The 20,344-nt window shown below is 34.1% G+C and overlaps 1 protein-coding gene across 3 annotated transcripts in view; it reads left to right on the top strand.

Annotated features, from left to right (window-relative positions):
* ADAM2 (ADAM metallopeptidase domain 2) overlaps nt 1-20,344 on the top strand; it is a 110,537-nt gene that overhangs the window by 41,019 nt on the left and 49,174 nt on the right. For all 3 annotated transcript variants that reach the window (XM_077152557.1, XM_077152558.1, XM_077152556.1), the window contains exons 7-11: nt 846-902; nt 7,352-7,423; nt 7,843-8,009; nt 9,077-9,158; nt 16,809-16,945. In XM_077152557.1, coding sequence (XP_077008672.1) covers nt 846-902; nt 7,352-7,423; nt 7,843-8,009; nt 9,077-9,158; nt 16,809-16,945 — 515 coding nt within the window. The remainder of the gene's footprint in view (nt 1-845; nt 903-7,351; nt 7,424-7,842; nt 8,010-9,076; nt 9,159-16,808; nt 16,946-20,344) is intronic.

Below are 20,344 nucleotides of genomic sequence, written 5' to 3'. Positions count from 1 at the left end.
TTGAATGCTTTTTCAGTATCAATCAAGATCATCATGTGATTTTTCCCTTTCAATTTGTTAACATGCTGTAATTACATTGATTGATTTTTTTACATTTCTTTCATTGATTGAACAAACTTTGCATCCCTGATAAAAACCCAACCTGGTCATGATGTATAATTCTTGTAATATATCATTGGATTTGATTTGCTAAAATTTTGTTGAGAATTTTTGCATCTATGTTCATTAGGGAGATTGATCTGTAATTTTCCTTTCTTGAAGCATCTTTCTTCAGTTTTGATATTAGAGTGATGTTAGCTTCATAAAATGAGTTTGGTAGTGCTCCATTTCTTCAATTTTTAGGAATAATTTGAACAAAATTGGTGTTAGCTCTTTTTGAAATGTTTGATAAAATTCCCCTGTGAAGCCATTTGGCCTTGTGCTTTTCTTTGTAGGAAGATTTTTGATAATTCAATCTCTTTACTTGTAATTGGCTTGTTGAAATCTTCTATTTCTTCTTGAGTCAAATATTGGTAGTTTGTATGTTTCTAGGATTTTTTTAATGGGGAGTGGATGGGAGGATTTCTTTTAGAGAGGAAAATAATGTAAGCAACCTAGTATCGGTGAGAATAAGGAGAATGGTTTTAGAGGAAAATTATTTTATAAGCAAATTAAATGATTTGTAGGTACAGAAGATGTGACTGAGAAATTAACTGAAAAGGATTCTGTTACTATTTTGGCTTAAATTTTCACCTTTTCAGTCTAAAATCTTATATTCCAACTTTGAGTTCATCAATAGTAGTGATATACATTAGAATAAATAAGGAATTCTTTAATTTTGACATGAGTTTTGTGAATTTTTTCAGCCATTATCAGACTTTGCTCAGTACATAGAAATGCATGTTGTAATGGAAAAAAATTTGGTAAGTATACACTGATTTATTTGTATTTATCAATTTAATAAGCAAATAGAGTTTATAAAAATAAGTTGAAACAAAGTTTTAACAGTGAAGAAGTAATGGCAATTTTTTAGACTTTATTTCATTTATTTTATTTTAAATAATCAAATATTATGAAATGTTTAATCTTAAATTTATAGGAATAATATAAATAAAACCAGTTTCTACCTTTAGCATAGTTTCTTAATAATGTTTTGAGATAATGTTGCTTCAGAAAATGATAAAAAAATTATGGCATGTATCATATTACTTTTGTAAATTTAAAAGATAATGCTTTGCATTATTTATATTATATAAAGAGGAATTAAATGTTCCCCCCACAATGTGTATTTGCAAAGCAGGGATATATTGGTAATATAGAGGAGGGAACTGTCTTTTTTGATGGTTATTTCCTTCAGAATTTATCCATGAAATGGAACTATACTTATTTCAAAATATGGAACTTCTGAAATTATCTTTTTTATTCTCTGTCTTTAGAATTTTTCCTTTACTCTGTGGGCAATTTCTCAACTTTTATTATCTCAAATATTTGCAGTTTTGCTGTCATAGTTTGCAATTTTATACTTCCTCTATATTCATTTCAGAACTTCCTATTTAGGTTTTATGCATACAAAATCTTTTTCTATCTATGGATGACATTAAAATTTCATTTTAAAGATTTTAACTTTAATATTGACTCATTATCTAATTGCTTTGGCATCTGAATTTAATGTTAAATGTTTTATTCAAATGTCTAGTAATTGTTTTGATCCCAATGTTTGTGATAAACAATAGTCTTTCATCATTAAATATGAAATTATTTGTATTTTTTTTCATATAAACCCTTTACCAGGTTCTAAGTGGGTTGAGAATTTTCATCATGAATGGGTTTTGGATTTTGTGAAATATATTTTCTGTGTCTACTGAGATGATTAAGGCTTTATTGAGTCATTTATTCTATTAAAAAGTATATTACCTTGGCTGATTTTCCATGTTAAACCAACCTTGCATTCTTGAGATAATCCCCACTTGAACAGTGAATATAATTGTTTTTATATGTTGATGGTTTCAGTGTGCTGATATTTTGCTGAGCCTTTTCATGTGTATACATATTCTTTTAGTCTTTTGGGAGACGATGTTTTGCCTAGTTTTATTATTAGATTAATACTGCTCCATTTCATGATTATTTTAGGGAAGATTTTGTCAAAGATTGGCATTATTTCTTCTTTAAATGTTTGATAGAATTCTCCAATGAAGGTTCTGGTATAGGTTTTCCTTTCACAGAAGATTTAATTACTAATTCAATTTCTTTACATTTTATGGGTTAATTCATATATTCTATTTCTTCTTGAGCCAGCTTCTGTGGTTTTATCTTCTGTGGTGGTTTGAAGCTGTATGTATCCCAGAAAAAAATGTTCTTAAATCTAATCCGTTCCTGTGGGTGTGAACCCATTGTAAGTAAGATCTTTTGATGAAGCTACTTTGGTTAAGGTGTGACCCACCTCATTCAAGATGAATCTTCATCCTGGTACTGAGTCCTTTACAGATGGAATGAATACAAAGAGGGAGGGAAAAAGGGCAGTGGAAGCAAGAAGCTGAAATTGATGAAACCCAAAAGAGAGAAAACCAGAAGAGAAGGGAGAGACCAGCAGATAGTGCCGTGTGATAAAGAGCCAAGGATCATCAGCAGCCAGTCTCCAGAAAGAAAGCATTGTCTTGATAATTGACATGGACATTTTCTCAGACATAAAGCTATAAGCCAATAATTTCCAGTTGTGTAAGCTACCCGTTTCATAGTATTTGCTGGACACCTCGGAACTAAAACAGATTTTGGTATTGAGTGTGGAGTCCTGCTATTGCAAATGCCAAAATGGCTTTTTAATACATAGTGGGTGAAGCCTGGAAGATTGCTTTGAAGAGAGTAATGATAGAAATATGGATGCTAAAAAAGGTACTTCTGTTGAGGTCTGAGATGGAAATGATGAATGTAGTTTTGGAAACTGGGGGGAAAGTGATCCCTGGTTTGTTTTTTTTTTTACATGGACAGGCACTGGGAATTGATCCGTGGTCCTCTGGCATGGCAGGCAAGCATTCTTGCCTGCTGACCCACCGTGGCCCACCCATGATCCCTGTTTTAAGCTAGCAGAGAACTTGGCAAAATTGAGTTCTGATGTTCGGATATGTAGATTTCCAAGCAACATGTGGAAAATGCAGCCTGGCTTCTCCTTGCAGCTTAGAGTAAAATGCAAGAGGTAAGGGATAAGCTGAGAATTGGACTGCTGGGCACATAAAAAAACAGAAATTGATGTTTTGGAAAATTCTGAGCTCCTGGAAAATGAGTCTCCAGAGAGTAGTGCCCCACGTGAAGATTTAAGTCAACATGGGTCCAGTCACACATTTCAGTGTGAGCCAGGATTGGAAATGCAGTGGTCCAGGAAGAATCTGAGAACATTCTTTTGTCTGATAATCTGCACCCTGTGAACTATGTGCAAAACTGGCCAGTGTTTTTGCTCTTGTTGCTGTTGCTGTTTTTGTGAGATCTGTAGCAGCAGAGCTGCTGCCAGCATGGACTAAAGGAGGCAGGAATGGGACAGATTAGAGGAAAAATCACTTCAATGCCAGAACCCAAAGGCGTCTTTTCAGGCTAAGAGCAAGCTCACCCCTGTGTGTAGAAAGGGTGAATCTGCCCCAGTGCTTGGAAAACGCAAGCCTTCCACCCCTTTATACAGGAAGAGTGCTGCCACCTGTCTTCAGAGAGGGTGCAGCATATTCCCCAGCGATTGTGGAGAGTCTGGTTGCCACCCCATTGTCAGAGAGATTTTAGCCTGTGTCCCAATGATTCTGGGGAATCATTGGGTCACAGTCTGACTGTCACCCCAGTACTTGGAGAGGATAGAACCTTCACCCTAGTATTCCTGGAGAACATGACCACTGCACAAGTGCTTGGAGGGACAGGGCTAGTAGAGGCCCAGAGGACAAAATAGCAGTCCATGGATGCCTCACAGACCTTGAAATCTAACGGAGTATGCCCTGCTGGGTTTGGGAATTGTTTGGGACCTATGATTCCTGGATTCCTTCCATTTCTTCCTGTGGGAGTGAGAATCTTGATCCTCTGTTGTACATGGGAGGCAAGTAACTTGTTCTCGGGGTTCCACAGGCCCACAGATGGAGGGAAATTATGCCCCAGACATACCACACTCATAACCAATTTTGATGAGACTTGAACTTAGCATTGTTGTTGAAATGACTTAAGGCTGTTCGGGATGCTGTGATGGGATGAATATGTAGAAAGACATTTAGAAAGAACATGTTTTGGGGGAGCATAAGGACGTAGATTGGTGGTTTGCATCTTATTACTAGAGTCCTTTATAAGAAATGAAGTTCAGATACAGAGTGGAAGCAAGAAGCTGAAATCTTAAACTAGCTATGATGTTGGTCTTTCCTGCTCATTTCCTGCAGAATTTTTTTGTCAGTATGTCAGCACATGTATTTTTAACCCTCTCTGCTGCAAATCAACTTATGCTTCTCCGGTATAGAAGCCGCTAGATTTCATGGCTTGTTTGCCCTGGTAGAATTACCACGATAAAGTTGGCCATGGAATGATAAACTTATTTCTGACTGCTTTTTCCCATTTTATTATTTTTGTGTGTGGAAAAGTTTTGCAGAGCTCATGGTTTCACCATTCTGTAAGTCCTGCCTCCTGGATTTTTTTTTTTTTTTTTGATCCGCTAGTAGTAAATTCAAATTCAATTAACTTTCTAATTATCCATTGCTAGATTTTTATATTTTCTCTTCATTGTTTTGGTAATGAAACCTTTTCATGAAATCTTAGTTTTCTTCCTTGCTTTAGTCCCCTATAAATTTGTGAGTCACTTCTCCTGCATGCATACTAGGAACCAAAAGAACATGAGGTAATTTTTGCAGCTTTTCACACTTTTTTCCTAAAGAGTTTAACAGTTGGATCTCCATCACACTATCCAATAATACCCATATATTGATTTTTGGTAATTTTAGTATCAACATGAATGATTCTTCCGGTACTATTGATTTTCAGTACTTTGGCAGCTCCTCTTCAAAAGTAGTTTCCTTACTTTGCTTCAGTCACCTATATATGATTATGCACTATATTAATATATAATAGGATTCTGCAGTATCCTACTTCCCTATTTTTATGTTTGAGCATCCCCATTTCTGACCACCTCCTCATAATATTTCCATCTCACCCCTAGTTTCCAGGTTTCAATATTTTATGATGTCACCAAGGCCTCCATTCACTGTTCTACCTCTTTTGTATTCTCTCCCATTCTGCACTCAGTCATTTATCCTATGGTTCACTATTCTAGTCGCTCTGTTGGAAACATCTTCAACTACCTTACTCTGTTTTCCAGTACTCACTTCCCTGGCAAAACCTCAGGCCCAGTAAAAGGAGCTGTCTCCAAATAATCTGTTGGAATAAAATACACAATGATAGTGAATACTCTCATTTTAATTGTATAAATCCCCAAATTTCACCATGCCCCCAAATTTCTAGTGATTCCCTTGATGACTCATACATATTTCATTGATAAAATAGGGAGAAAAGAATACTTTCCCCAAATTTCACTGCCTTATCAAGCACTTAGTTTGGATATACAATCATATACTTTGCTTTCCTGGCTGTAACTGTGGATGAGATAGTCCTCAAGTCTACATGAACACTCACCTCCTCAAGGGTAGGGCTCTAAAAATTCCAACCCACACCATGAACTTTCATCAATACTTGGCCATTCTCATCAGCAATAAGTATTCTCTCAACTTAAGCAAACGAGATAAATAGCCTTTTCTTCCTCCAGCTAACATTCCAATATTTTGTCTTTATTTAAACACTCCGAAAACATTTCCTATGTTTTCTGGCTCCTTAATGTCTGTCTCCAGTCAGTTCAGTTTCATTTTTATCTCTATCTTTATCCCCCAATGAATTCTGATATAAAAATTACCTCCACCTTTCTAAGTTAATTACTTCATTCAAATAGCCAGTAATAATCAACGTACGAGCATACTTTGAACCATGCCATTATGCTTTAAGATTGTGTCATTAAAAACATGGATGGAGATTTTCAAATGGGAACCTCATTGTAGGGGGATCTATGAGCTTTTTTAATTTCGTTAAGCACAGATGTCTATCTTTACCTCTCTTCTTTTGAACAGGCAGTATTTACTAAAGGTATGTATGTATGTCAATTTGGAAAACTGAAAAACAAAACATTGCATTTAATCTTCCTCTTTTGTGAAATTTACTCTTGTTTCCCAGCCCAGGCATATTTTACCTTGCAGGCAAGTAAATCCTTCCTCTTCACTTGGCATGCCAAGGTGCAGACACTGAATTTGAAAAGAGAGGGTAGTCACAATATGGTTTAATTATTTCTTTTTTGTTGTTTACTAAAACAGTTTTGCAATAAAATTTACATGCCAAATTTCTACAGTTCATTTGCTTGAAGTATACCAATTCATTGGCTTTTAGTATATTTACAGAGTTTGCAATTGACACAATAACCTAATATTGGAACACCTGCATCACCCCAGGAAGCAACCGTATATCCTTTAGCAGTCACTCCTCATCCCTCTCCCCTACCCCCATCCCACAGACATAGGCAACCACTAATACACTTTTCCTCTATATAGAATTGCCCTTTTTTGTTTACTGTGTTACATAATTACTTAAGCTAGTTCTCCTCTATGATCAATGTTTGTCATAAGTGGATAATTTCTAATGTCTTATTTAATTCTTTATTTTTAAATTAATATTTAAATTTCAAGATAATTACATATTTATATGCAGTGGCAAGAAACAATACAGACAGATCCTGTTGTACTCTTTAAGTAATGTCCTTCAATTTGTAACATGTCGGGAACTACTATAGTACAACATTAGAGCAAGAATATTAAAATTGTCAAAATTGTCAGTCAAAATACAGAACGACTGCATCAGCCCAGGGGTCTCTTGTGCTGCCTTTTCACCACCACATCTTCTTCTTCCTCACCCAGCTTTCATATTTTCATCATTGTTTTTAGTGAAATTTCAAGCAAGCATTCCTTTGAGGTGGTGTTTAATGTAGAATCTTTCCAAATTAAATTTTCACATTTGGAATATAAGTCTTTTCAGGTTTAAATATTATACCTTACAGTTAACATTTCCTTCAAAAATTCTTATCATAGATCAATTGATAGTATACTCATACCTAGTTTGTAGTCTTTTTATCATATTTTTAAAAATATCTTCCAATTTTTCTATACTGAATTCATATTATGTGATATCTATAATAATGTTTACCTACTACTATTTTTGTAATTTCAACATTTCCTATTTTACTACATTGAATTTTAAGCAGAAGAATGGCAATTATTAAGTATTAAATAATGCATATTTGGATCTAACAGGTATTTATATTTTTCAGTATAATCATATGGGTTCTGATGCAGCTGTTGTCACTCAAAAAATTTTCCAGTTGATTGGTTTGACCAATGCTGTAAGTGTTCATTTCATTTTCTAGTTCCTTTCGATTTGTTTATGTTACTTAAGCAATCCCTGTAGCTTCTTTTATAATACCGCCTGACTATAAGTCTTGAGTGAACTTGAATATTTAACCACAACTTTAATTTTTTTATATGTAAAATAGGAATAATAATAATACCATATGCCTAATTTAGTTGTTGTAAGAATTAAATTAAGTAATGCATTTAGTAAATAATTAAATAGTGCCAGCATTTAAAGAACTGTTACTTGAAATATTAGTAGTACAGTATTTACTTTGGAAGACTCAATGAGGATTTACAGATTAGTTGTTAATATTTGTCAGTGTATTGTTCATTTTTGTAGAAATAAATATTCCTAAATCTAATTAAACCATAATGTCTGAATATATTTCCCGTATGTGTTCTATTTTAGATTTTTGCTTCAGTTAACATTACAATAATTTTGTCTTCATTGGAGCTTTGGACAGATGAAAATAAAATTTCGACCACTGGAGATGCTAATGAGTTATTACACAGATTTTTAAAATGGAAAAGATCTTATCTTGTTTTGCGTCCACATGATGTGGCATTTTTACTTGTGTGAGCACAATATCTTGGCATTAATACTAAATGTTATACAGATAAAACAAACCCATGTTAACCTAATTTTCAAGCGCAATTTTTCCTGAAACACAGTAGAGTGTGAATAGTATTTTTCACAACAAAATACTTAGAACAGAATTTTTGATGTTAATCATTCCATATATACTAGTTTGTAAAAAGAGCTCAACCCTTCAATTGTATTACCTTATACATTTTTGCCATAGAGTATAAGATGTTAAATATCCCTACATATTCATGAGATAATAGCAAAATCTATCTGAAGACACATCCTTAAAGTATATAGATATGGTAATTTGGCCTTCTCCTGCTTTATGGCCATTAAAAAAATAACAAACAAAAGGAAACACTATAGTATTTTTTTAATACCTGCATCTTGACATATTTACACTGTACTGTATTTTTCAAAATGTAAATCTTCTTATTTAATGAGTCTTTGTTCAATATTCAGGCTCTAATACATATATTTGATATATATAAATATAATGTAAGATATATATATATAAAAGTGTATTTATGTCAGTTTATATATATATGTGTGTAGGTATATATATAACATATGATTTAAAATTTCCAATCCTTTTATTCTCTGTCCCATAAATAAGCCATGTCTTCACCTGGCTCTGTCATGTAAACTCCATCCAATTAAAGGAAGAGTTTAGTCCATAGGGTGACTCTGCCCATTTATCAGCTGCCTTACCTTAGCCTTCTAACTTTAAGAGATTTTATTTATTTTGATTTTACGTGATTTATTTGTTTTACTTTTAATAATGAAATAAATAGAAAACTTGACTCTCCATATTTTCTCAAATTTCAAATAAGAGCATACTTTCTGCTATTCATTTTTAAGTCTGTTTTATTGTTTTCTAGAGAAGAAGAACCATTTAGCCACTTCCTGCTCTTTGATACACTACTGTTAGGTGGAGAGAGCAATGAATTTAATAGAAATATGCAAAACTAGAAATTGTCTTGGGAAAAGCTGTTATTAATCGCATTTGGTTTTTCAAAAATTATTTGACCTTGCTCCTTTTTTTTTTGAACTTAAGTTACAGAGAACATTCAAATTACGTTGGTGCCACCTTTCAAGGGAAGATGTGTGACAGCAACTATGGCGGAAGTGTGGCTCTGGTAGGGTATGGCTTACTCTGCTCGTATAGATAAAATGCTGTATGGATTAATATTCATTTAAATTGTCCCTTGTTTATTATATATAAGTATATTAATATTTGCATTATATTTCTAGGGCTCTTTATCTCCGCTGTTAATAGAAATGTTTGAAATATAAGAAGTCCTCAGACCCAGGATTCAGTACATATAAAAATTTTGCAGGATTTCTTTTCAAGTGTTCAGCATGCCATTTTTACAAAGTTGTTACTCTCAAGGGTCATGCCCTATTTTAATTGTAAAATGCTAATAATTTTTATAACCTCAGGGGTGAATCATTTATTAATTTTAATTTAAATCTATAGATTTTTACATTTCTAAATTTTGTTGGAAATGTCCTCTTTGGAAATAAAATCCTGGGGCTGGCAATGGTGGCTCAGGGTTCTCAGCTGCCATGCCGGAGACCCAGGTTCAATTCCTGGAGCCTGCCTGTGTCAAAAAAAAAGAATCTTGAATCAGAATAAAATATAATTTTTGAAACTTTTAATCAATTTCCTTAAACTGTTTCATGGAGCATAAATGAAGAATAACAGAACAAATTCAAGACTATAAAGATTTGTTCTTTTTGACATTATTTGGCTTAGCAAAAAATTTGGGGTATTGAAAATCGTAGGTTTTTGTCAATGTATTATAATGCTATTTCTTTCTGAGAAAAACTTTCCTTTTTGTTTAGTTTATTTGCATACAATGTCTTTTGGAGTTTGAAAGAGATAATGCATTTCGGTAAACATGTTATGTACTAGTTGAATACATAAAGTGATGAATAAATCAAATGGGGACAAACTTTTATCTTTATAATTCATAAATCATAGCTTGGAAAATGTGGCTTGTATTTATAGGCAAGTGATTTACTTAGTCTGAAAAGCTAGAATTTGGCAGACTTACACAAATGGTTACATGTGACTCTCAAACTACATAAGACTTCACAGGGAACTTTGGATTATACTTTGGTATAATCACTGCCTGAGTCTTCACTAGAAAAAAAATCAATAGCAGTTATTTTCCACAGAAGTGAGATGTTGAAGAAAACCAAGTCCAGCATTCTGATTCTCAAACATACCACTTCCGTACTCAATCCCCTACAGCAATTGCATACTCTCTAGGGACTATATAAATCCAATGCTATTCCTCCTTAAATTGGAATAGCATTGGATTTATATAGTCCCTAGAAAGTATTCAATACATTAAATTTCATTACATTATTATACATTAAATCACAACCTGAGTATCTTTTGGGCAGATGGAAGCAGTGGTCTTCGATGTCTGTGGGTCTCTTCCCTGGGGTTTGTTCATTCAGCTATACTCAATCTAACCAGTACTGATGTAAGCTAGGGCTTGGCTTCGAGGCTTATACTAAGGCAACAGTTTGTATAATGTTGATACATGTTATATAAACCCATGGACTGTATTGTGTAGAAGCCTAAAAACTGCCTCAGAAGTGGCAGCATGTACTGCTTAAAGCAAAAGTATTGGTAATGACAGATTAGTAAATTCAAACCAAATAAAAGTGCAAGCTACCCTAGAAATGGATAAATTGGAAACAATAAGTATGGGCAATATCATAGTTATGGTAAATACCGTAAGGGGTAAGATTAGGACATTGAAGAGGAGATTATCAAATAATAGAAGAAGAATGAATTCTCCCAGTGGACATCAGAAAAAGTATAGTAAAGATAAAAGCAAGTTAAGATAAATGAATGATAGAAATAGAAGTGCCAATATCTAGATACTAAAAGTAACAGATTTGGAAATGTAAAAGCCAGAAGATTTTGGAAGGATGAACGGAGATAAATTTCTCAGAATTCCATCAACAGAAACTTTTGTCCAGTCATTGTCAGACTGACAGTGCACCCGTTTTAGGAAACTCTTTCTGGAGTCTCACCATATCCCTCACAGATCCCTCACCATCTGGTGGTAGAGGAGGAAAGCAGGCTGTCAGATGCTGACAGTGCATAGAAGGTCAAAGAGACATAAAAGTGCATATCGATAAAATGAGAAATATCAGATATAAAGGAAAATTGCTTTGTTTCTCAAAGGAAGAAAAACATATAATAAGGAAGATGAGGTTTATAAACAAAGTAAACATCGGAAGCAAAAAAAAAGTCTTTCTTTAGAATATTAAAGAAAAAGTACTCTGAAGTAACGATTTATATCTAACAAAACATTCTTTCAAATATAAGGCATAATAAAAATACTCTCAGGCATATAATACCTCAAAAAATCCATCAAAATGTCATCTTGATGAGATATTTTTAGAAATTACTTAAATCAGTGAAAATCTAGAAAACTTCTGAATATAAGAGTGAATAAATATTGCTAAATATCATTGTAGTCTTAAAATGCAAAATAGCTGGGACCAGGTCAGGGAAGGGAGGGGAAGATAAATATATCAATAGTAAATCAAAGCTCATAATCTATGATGATGTGGAGAGAGAAGGGTAAGGAGAGGTAAAAATGACATGGAATCATACTTATTGAATTCAAATTCTTAAGATATCAGTATACATATAGCTAAGATTTAGAAAGGAGTAAGAACATATATAAGTACAAGCAATAAAAACAAAACTTCCCTGTGTAAAATTAATACATTAAATGTAATCAAGAAAGGAAAAATATAATTGAGAGAACAATAATTTAAAATAAATAATTTAGAATGGAAAATATCAAATAAGTTGTTTAAATATATCCTAACAGAACAGAAATTATACAAATATAAAGAGGTTAACTCAACCAAATAAGAGATAGAGTTTCTGATTAAAAATTTAAGTGATAAAATATATTTCATCGAAATAAGAACCAATAAATATGTGAAAATAGAATTTTAATAGACTAAATTATAAATATAAAACAGGAATAAGGCTCATTAAACTAGCACTAAAACAAAAGGAAATATCTACAACAAATGCACATGCACCTAAAAAGATTTCTTCAAAAATATATAAAGCACTATGGAAATAACTTCAGGAATAACTCTATAATAATAATATGCCCCTCTCAGAAACTTATGTGTCAAGAAGAATAACATAATAGCAGTTCATTTCAGTTTATGATAACAGATAAAATGCATGTATTTTACTTCCTCTTGAAACTACTGAAACTGTAATGAAGGGATTTTTTTAAAGTAGTAACCTACAATACAGCAATAAAAATAGAGGAGACAACAGCTGCAAAGCTTTGGAATCTGGGAACTCTATATCCTAATTTACACCAAAGGTCCCCAAAAGTCTTAATTTATGACATCATCAGGCAGGTGAGTGATTGGAAGAGGTTGGGCAAGTTAAGTAGGGAGAATAGGGCACCAGATGTTTAAGACTCAGTTATGTGCCTAGATAGATTTTCTTCTCCACTTAAGCCTAGAATGCAGTAACTAGCAGCAGTTTTCTGCACTGTTGTGTGCTCGTCTCAGCTGATTGCCTAGGAATAATCTTCAGAAATTGAGATCAGCTGAATCAATGCTGAATGATTCTGCTGAATTAATGCAGAGCCCTGGCAACAGGATCTTTACTATATAACAGGCAATCAGGAGACTCTGGTTTAGGGTAACTGAGAAGCACTAGAGAAAAACTCTAAAGGCCTGGCTTTGAACATTTTCTAAATTAAGTTACAACATGATCACATGGTGAAACTGTAAGCTCTTATTTGAAAAAAAAAAAAAAGCTTTTCAATGAGCTTTTTATTGTCTCTCAGTAGTAATTATGAGTCAGATTAGTGCATATATGAGAAAAGCCTTTAACAGGAAGGCAGAAATCAATATCTACAAACAGGATGGGAAAACACCTTGGAGAAAACAAAATCTATGCACAGGGAATGAAACTTTGACTATGCTTTTTACCACTATTCTCAGATAACAGAAAATACTGCATTCATGAGTCCATAAAATACGCTATGGGTGACTGATTGAACTAACTTTGTCAGAACTTTGTAAAACAGCCAAAGTTTTACAGCTACCAGAATCGCCAATGAACAAAGGGGAAAAAAAGCAATTTTTACTTGCAATTCTCCTACCAACTCCCTGTCTTATTGGCATTTTTGAGGATGGCATCTTGTGTTTCCAATGTGGGACCCTAGTCCCACAAAAGAAAGAACAGAGCAGACCTTATTCCCAAAGAATTGTTCTAATTTGTGTGAAGGCTACCTAACGAATTCAGAGCAAAAAAGTAGCAGACACTGCTCAAAAATAATGTAAGATGAACAAAAGCACTGCAGCTGCTTGGGGAAAAATATTACAGTAGAAGATGAAATGATTGGGTAGAAAAGCTGAGGAGAGAGTTTCTACGGGAAATTATGGCACTGAAAAGCACCTATGTATACTGGGGAAGTTAGAAAGCCATTCCAATGCCCAAGTATGGTGGAAAATTAAAAAAACAAAACAAACAAACAAACAAAAACTGAGGACACATTAAACTTTCACCTCTGGCTGACTTCCAGGCTTGAGTACAGGGCATACAGAGATAAAGGAATTATGGTCCATTCAAAATAAATAAATAAATTGACGAGAATGATCCCTGACCAAACCCAGACATTGGACTTTCTAAACAAAGACTTTAAATCAACTGTCTTAAATATGTTCAGAGCTAAGTGAACCCATGGATGATGAACTAAAGGAAAGCAAGAAAACTATGTATGAGCAAGATGAAAATCTTAATAAAGAGAATTTGTACAATGGAACCATATAGAAATTCTAGAGCAAAAAAATACAACTGAAATGAAAAAGTCACTAAAAGTGTTCAAAAGCTTATGTGGTAAGGCAGAAGAATCAGTGAATTTGAAGACAGGACAATTGAAATTATCCAGTGAGAGGATCAGAATGGAATAAGAATGAAAACATTTTTAGGGAACCTAAGGTACTTGTGAAATACATTCAAGAAGAGAAACTTGCTCATTATGGGAGTCTCAGAAGGAGAAGAGAGAAAGAAAGGGGCAGAGTGAGTATTTGAAGTAATAGTGGCTGGAAACTTCCAAAATTTAATTGAAGACATGAAACCACCGATGCAAGAAGCTCAACAAACTCAAAGTAGTTTAAAACCAAAGATATTCAAGCCAAGATATTCTACTCAAGCTGGTAAAGCCCAACGACAAAGTGATTCTTGAGAGAAGCAACTCATCACAAAAAAAAGGAATCCTCTGTCAGATTATAGTTAACTTCTAATGAAAAACTATGGATGCCTAAGGCATCGGGAATGCATATTTAAAGCCCTGAAATATAGAGTGGCAACTAAGAATTCTTTATCTGGCAAAACTAACCTTCAAAAATGAAGAAAAATAAAAACATTCTGAGTTAAACAAAAGCTGTGGGATTTTATTGCTAGTAGACCTACCATACAAGAAATTCTAAAGGGCTTAAGTGAAGGATTGTAGACATAATTTGAACTCAAATTATGAAGAAATAATGATTTCTAATAGCGTTTAACAACATAGAAAAATATAAAATCCAGTATTATTTCATTTTAAACTGGAACTCTTTTTTTTATTCTCACAAGATATAAAAGACAAATGCATAAAAAGTCATAAAATTATGTTATTGCTCCCACAGTATAGAAAGATATAGTTTGTTACAAGAAAAGGGGGAATTATAGAGCCATAGAGGAATAAATGTGTATATGCACTGAATTTAAATTGGTATCAATTCCAAAAGAACTGTTATAAATTTAATATGTTAATTATAATCACCATGGTGACCACTAAGAAAATATCCAAAAAATAGAAACAAGAGGAAATGAGGAAAGAATTAAAAAAACAAACAGGTACACTATGAAAAATCATACACAGGCATTAAAGGATGAAAAGAGAGGGACAAAAAGAGTTATCAGGCTTATAGAAAACAAAGAGAAAAAGTCCTTATTAGTAATTGCTTTAAATGTAAATTAATTTAATTATCCAATCAAAAATCAGTGATCGGTACAATGTTTTACTTTAGTTATTAGTATGCTTATATGGATATAAAATTTATAAAAGTGTGTCACGTGACCGCGGGGAAGCAGAGTCCAAAATCCGCAGGGCAGGCTGCGAAGCCAAAGACTCCGATGGAGGGTCAGGACGAACTCCACAGGAGAGGCTCGCCAGCGGAAGCAGGAATAGAGCCTGTCTCTTCTGAATCCTCCTTAAAAGTCTTCCCGTGATTAGATTAAGCAACACTCATTGCAGAAGACACATCCCTTAGGCTGATTACAAATGGAATGGGCTGTGGATGCAGCTGACGTGCTCATGATTAAAGTCCATGAAATGTCCTCATCGCAACAAACAGGCTCAATTCCCAGTGCCTGCCCATGCAAAAAAAAAAAAAAAAAAAAAAAAAGATACAATGATTAATTCCCAGGCCTTTTCTACAATATCCTGAAAACAGCATAATCTAAAATAACTACACTAATATTAATATTCTATTATTTAAACTCTTGAAACGTAGGGGAACCCTTAATTTTCTTTCCCATAGAATTAGCTGTTCTCTGTCTCCTCTCGCTTTTTTCCCTTCCTCTTTTCATTTGTGCATATACACACAATGTTAGTAAAATTCCCAACAGAAACCTGATGGTACATTAAAATGTGGTGATTTGAAAAAAGGACCATTTATCCACATGTATGCAAGGTGTAGGAACAATGCAGTGACCTCAGGCTAAAAAAATATATATTGATTTTCCACCTCAGGCTTGAAGGATAGGTAAGAGTCATGTTGTGGTCATCACAGATAGAAGCTCAAGTTCCACGGCACAGCCAGACATATGCATCCTGTCAAATAATGGTCGTAAATGCCTTACTTTTCCTGTCCTTCCACCCTCTCCTCCCCATTGGACTGAATTAAGGTTAAGCCAGAGGGAAAAGAAAGCCTTGGACATAATGCATTCATGTCATCCTCCTGGGCTAGAGAGTAGAACAGAAAACAACAGAAACTGAAGAGGCAAACAGAAAGTAGCCGAAATGTATACCTAGAAACATCTCTTGAAGTATAGTCATCAAAATATTACTAAGTATATTTTGCAAGGTAGCATGATTTGTTGATTTTTTTGAACTTCATATAACTTGCTACATAAAATGTGCTATATAAGAATCTTACTGTTACAGAAAGATAAATCATATCGGTATTCAAGTTTTAAAAAGTTTAAAGAGTTTTAGAAAATCAGCATTCTTATGTCATTATTGCCCTAATATAAATTGATTTAATGAGGTTGTTTATAAGTTTAAAAACATTTATGGAACATTTATATAAAAATTAAATCTTTAAAAAATTACATTATGAATGAACACCACTTGTTCATAATTTGACAGCTAGCACTCGTGTATGTATTACATGTTTGTCTTTAAAAATTTTGTTTTTGAGGGTACATGTATGACCATAACTATTCTTACCTAAAGTTAACAAGATACATTGGCAAATTTTTTTCTTGGTCTTATGCCACCAAAAGGAGTGATTCATTTAGATTTTTGGTAAAAGTCAGGATATCATTTCTCATGTACTTTTTATATTGACAAAGCTACCTGTAATATAAATGGTACTTCTGTAGATAAGGCATTCTGTTAGATGCCTCTACTGCATTTCATCACTTCTATGTTTTTTAATAATTGCATTACTCTCCAGGTAAAGTAGTTACCTACCAATCTGTGTTTTTTTTTCTTTTCTAGCATCCCAGAACCATGAGTCTGGAATCACTTGCAGTTATTCTAGCTCAATTACTGAGTCTTAGTATGGGGTTGGCTTATGACGACATCAGCAAATGCCATTGCCCAGGAACTCTTTGCATAATGAACCCAGAAGCAGTGTAAGAAGTTTTACTTTTTATTCTTTATATATGTATGTATATATATATATATACAATTTCTAAGGAGATAATTTTTGTGTATTTATTTTAATAAAGAATTCTAAGCTAATAAAATAACTAATAATGGCCAAATACCAGCTATGACACGGATCCCCCAGATCAAGAAATGTAGGTACCCCAATGCCCATACCTCATAACTATCTCAATATTTCTTATTATCAAATGTCGCATTTGCTTTCTCATATGTGAAACAACTCTACATTTACTAATATGTTCACTTGCGTAATTTTAAAACAATGCATGATTTGATAAAGGCCAAATATTGGCTTGTGCTCACTATGCAAGAACGATTGATTAGTATGCTCTGGTTGTGTGAATCTTCTCCATCCTGCACTGGCTCGGCCTGAATTGTTAACATCTACCGATTTCAGCAGTGCTGTCATCCAGCTTTTACTTTTCCACTCACTTTTGCAGTGTACTTATCATGCTCCAAAGACCTAGCCTTTGACCTCGTCAATTTATTTATTATCATTATTCTTAGAGTATATAAGTAAATCTAATGTCACAGGATTTAGGGAAAACATTGTATAGTCAGGGACTGGAACCAGTGGGTAAATAAGTGCCCTGGCCTGTAAGCTTTCTGCAGGACAATTCTGGGAGGCATTCTGTATGCTTCACAGTTGTCCTGGAGAATCAAGCCCTGTTGCCTACAGCATTAGCCTTGAATTTGTCTCACTCTCTCCATTCTCTCACTCCTGCTTCTATAATCACTTCTTAAAAAAATTATGTAAATTCAAGTCCTTATCCCAGGCTGTTTGGGGGAGCCCATACTAAAATAATCATGCCAGAAGTGGCTACAGAAAGCTCAACTTTATGAAATCATTGTGGAACTGGCTCAATAAATGATCTGAAAGCAACCACAGTCCCTCTTGGCAGCACATGATATAAAGAGAGGGCCCTGTAACGCGCCCAGGCTGTGGCGCAGGAAGCCTGTCTTTGGTTCTTGTGAGCATTAAGATAATCATGAAACGAGATATTCCTGGTAGCTTAGGTTGCATCGTGGAATCTATAGCAAGTATCTATAGCAGATCTGCAGGCAGAGCCCTAGGGTTCTGTTGCAGCTCCTAGTAGAGGTGAGCAAGTGACCATGAAATAATAGATGACTATGCTACTGAAATTAAATATTTTCAACATAATTTGGGTATTTTCAGATCCACAGAATCAGAAGATCAAATGAGCACACTAGAAATCTATCCAATGATCAAAGCAGCATATCTGGAAGCAGGCTAAAGAGGATCCTCAGAGCAGAAATAAGCAACATGAGCAAGGATCTCAAATCCCCATGTCACGGGCTTCTATGGCACCAATATTTCTAAATCAGTTCACATCAGTGGCCCCATGAGGTGCTTTAAAACTGATTGAAGGAAGAAGGACACCTCAGGCTTGTTTCAAAAATGGGTCTGCTGAATACATTAGTTGGAAAATACATATCACTATTGCCGTACTGTATAGCCCAATTAGATTTAGACTTTAAAGGGCAGTGATGAGTGGTAAATAAATGTTCCAGTGGGCAGAGATGCCAGCAGTGCATTCGATTTTCCACCTTGTATGGGAGATGTGGCCAGAGATTGGGATTTACATAGATTCCTGAATAGTGATAAATGATTTAGCAATTTGTCAAGGATCTGGAAGCCGAAAGATGGAACGTTTAGAGACAAGGAAATATGGGGAAGAGGCATATGAATTGATTTAGAAAGCAAACACGAGGCATGTGGAACTTTGTATTTCAAGTTCAAGTCCCATCATGAAGTATCCACCTCAGAAGAGGCAGTTAAACAACCTGGTCAGCAACATAACCATGAATATCAACCAGGCTCTTCCCTGAGGCCATCTGTAAATCCGTCCTTCAAAATCAAGGGTCATCACCCCCTTGACTGCCTAAGGACAGTTGTGTTCAGTACTTTGTCTAATTCTCTTTCTTTATCCCCAACCCTTACTCCCACTTCCTGTTATCGCCTCCCAAAGAACCTTCCTGCAATGCACCTCAAACCTTGGGCTTTTCTTCTGGTTAAGCTAAACAAAGACAGGTGACATTTTATATACTTAATATTATTAATATGCTAGACAATGTTAATTACATTTTACCTTTGACCACAATGTAGAGTTTTACAGTGATGATGCCAATACATGGCTTATGATGCTGATTATAATGGCTGTAATAGTGAAGAAATGACAAGCCCTTGAAACATACTGTAAACTAAACAGCACTTTGTTCCCTCTGCCTCCTCCTAATATTGTCAGGGTTTTCTCTATTCAGTTTTGAAAGCAGGTTATTTTTTTTCAAGGTCTGATAACTTCTTCCGTCATGGTTAGATTCCCTCAAAATCCAGCTGTTTCCTCTTTATTTTTAAATAAAATATTAAGTGTAAATAAATTCGGACTGTTTTTGTAATTGAGCCTGACTGATTATATGACTATAATAATTCATTCATATCACAAATAAAGGATGTTTTTAAAGTTTTCTTATGCAGTTTCTTAAGTTAGCAGTTTTAAGGAGTAACATTTAATCATTGTGATATCTGCATTTAATCTTTATTCCCACAATTATGAGTCAACATTTATTAAATCTTGTCTCAATCTTATTGAGATGACTCCATGACAAAAAAAAAATCATTTTTTCTTCCTAAGTCTTCTGGAATATTATTCTTTTTGCTATTTGTGTTCTTTGCACAAGAAGTCACTCTAGCGGTGAGAACTGTATATTATTTTATTTATTTATAAAATAAAATAAATATTTTCTTTATCTATGAAATAAAATACTTGCACAGTTTGAAAAGTTCCAAATCAGTCAGTTAGGAAAGGCAGTGATAATCATCCCCCGCATTCAGTTCCACTTTCAAGAGATCTCTCTAGAAATCTAGAGATCTCTCCTCTTCCTTCTTTGGTTTGGAACCACCCCAGTCAAGGTATAAAACGTTTCCACAGCACCGAAAGAGTCCTTTCATTTCTCCTACAGTCAATCCTTCTCTAATCTTTCAGTTGCTACAGATTATTTTTGCCTGTTTCAGAATTTCGCTTAAATGTGATCCTAAAGAGTATATTCTTCTGTGACTGGCTTCTTTTTCTCAAAAATGTTATTATTGAAATTTATCAATGCTATTGCAGATAACGCTATTTTATTCTTTTTTGTTAATAGCAATTCACAGTGTAATATGTCATAATGTATTTATCCTTTTGATAGATATTTGAGTTGTTTCTAATTTTTTGGCTACTTAGATTTATTCTGTAACAAGTTTTGTTGTTTTTGGTGTTTTTGTTTGTTGGTTTGTTTTGGTGGGCAGATGCCTTGTTTCCATTGAGTATAAACCTAGAAATGGAGTTGTTGGCTCAGATTAAGAG

The sequence above is a fragment of the Tamandua tetradactyla genome, chromosome 3, assembly GCF_023851605.1.
Source record: "Tamandua tetradactyla isolate mTamTet1 chromosome 3, mTamTet1.pri, whole genome shotgun sequence".
In the NCBI taxonomy this organism is placed as follows: domain Eukaryota; kingdom Metazoa; phylum Chordata; class Mammalia; order Pilosa; family Myrmecophagidae; genus Tamandua; species Tamandua tetradactyla.
Note: the sequence above shows the minus strand (reverse complement) of the source record. Positions and strands in the feature narration are given on the sequence as shown.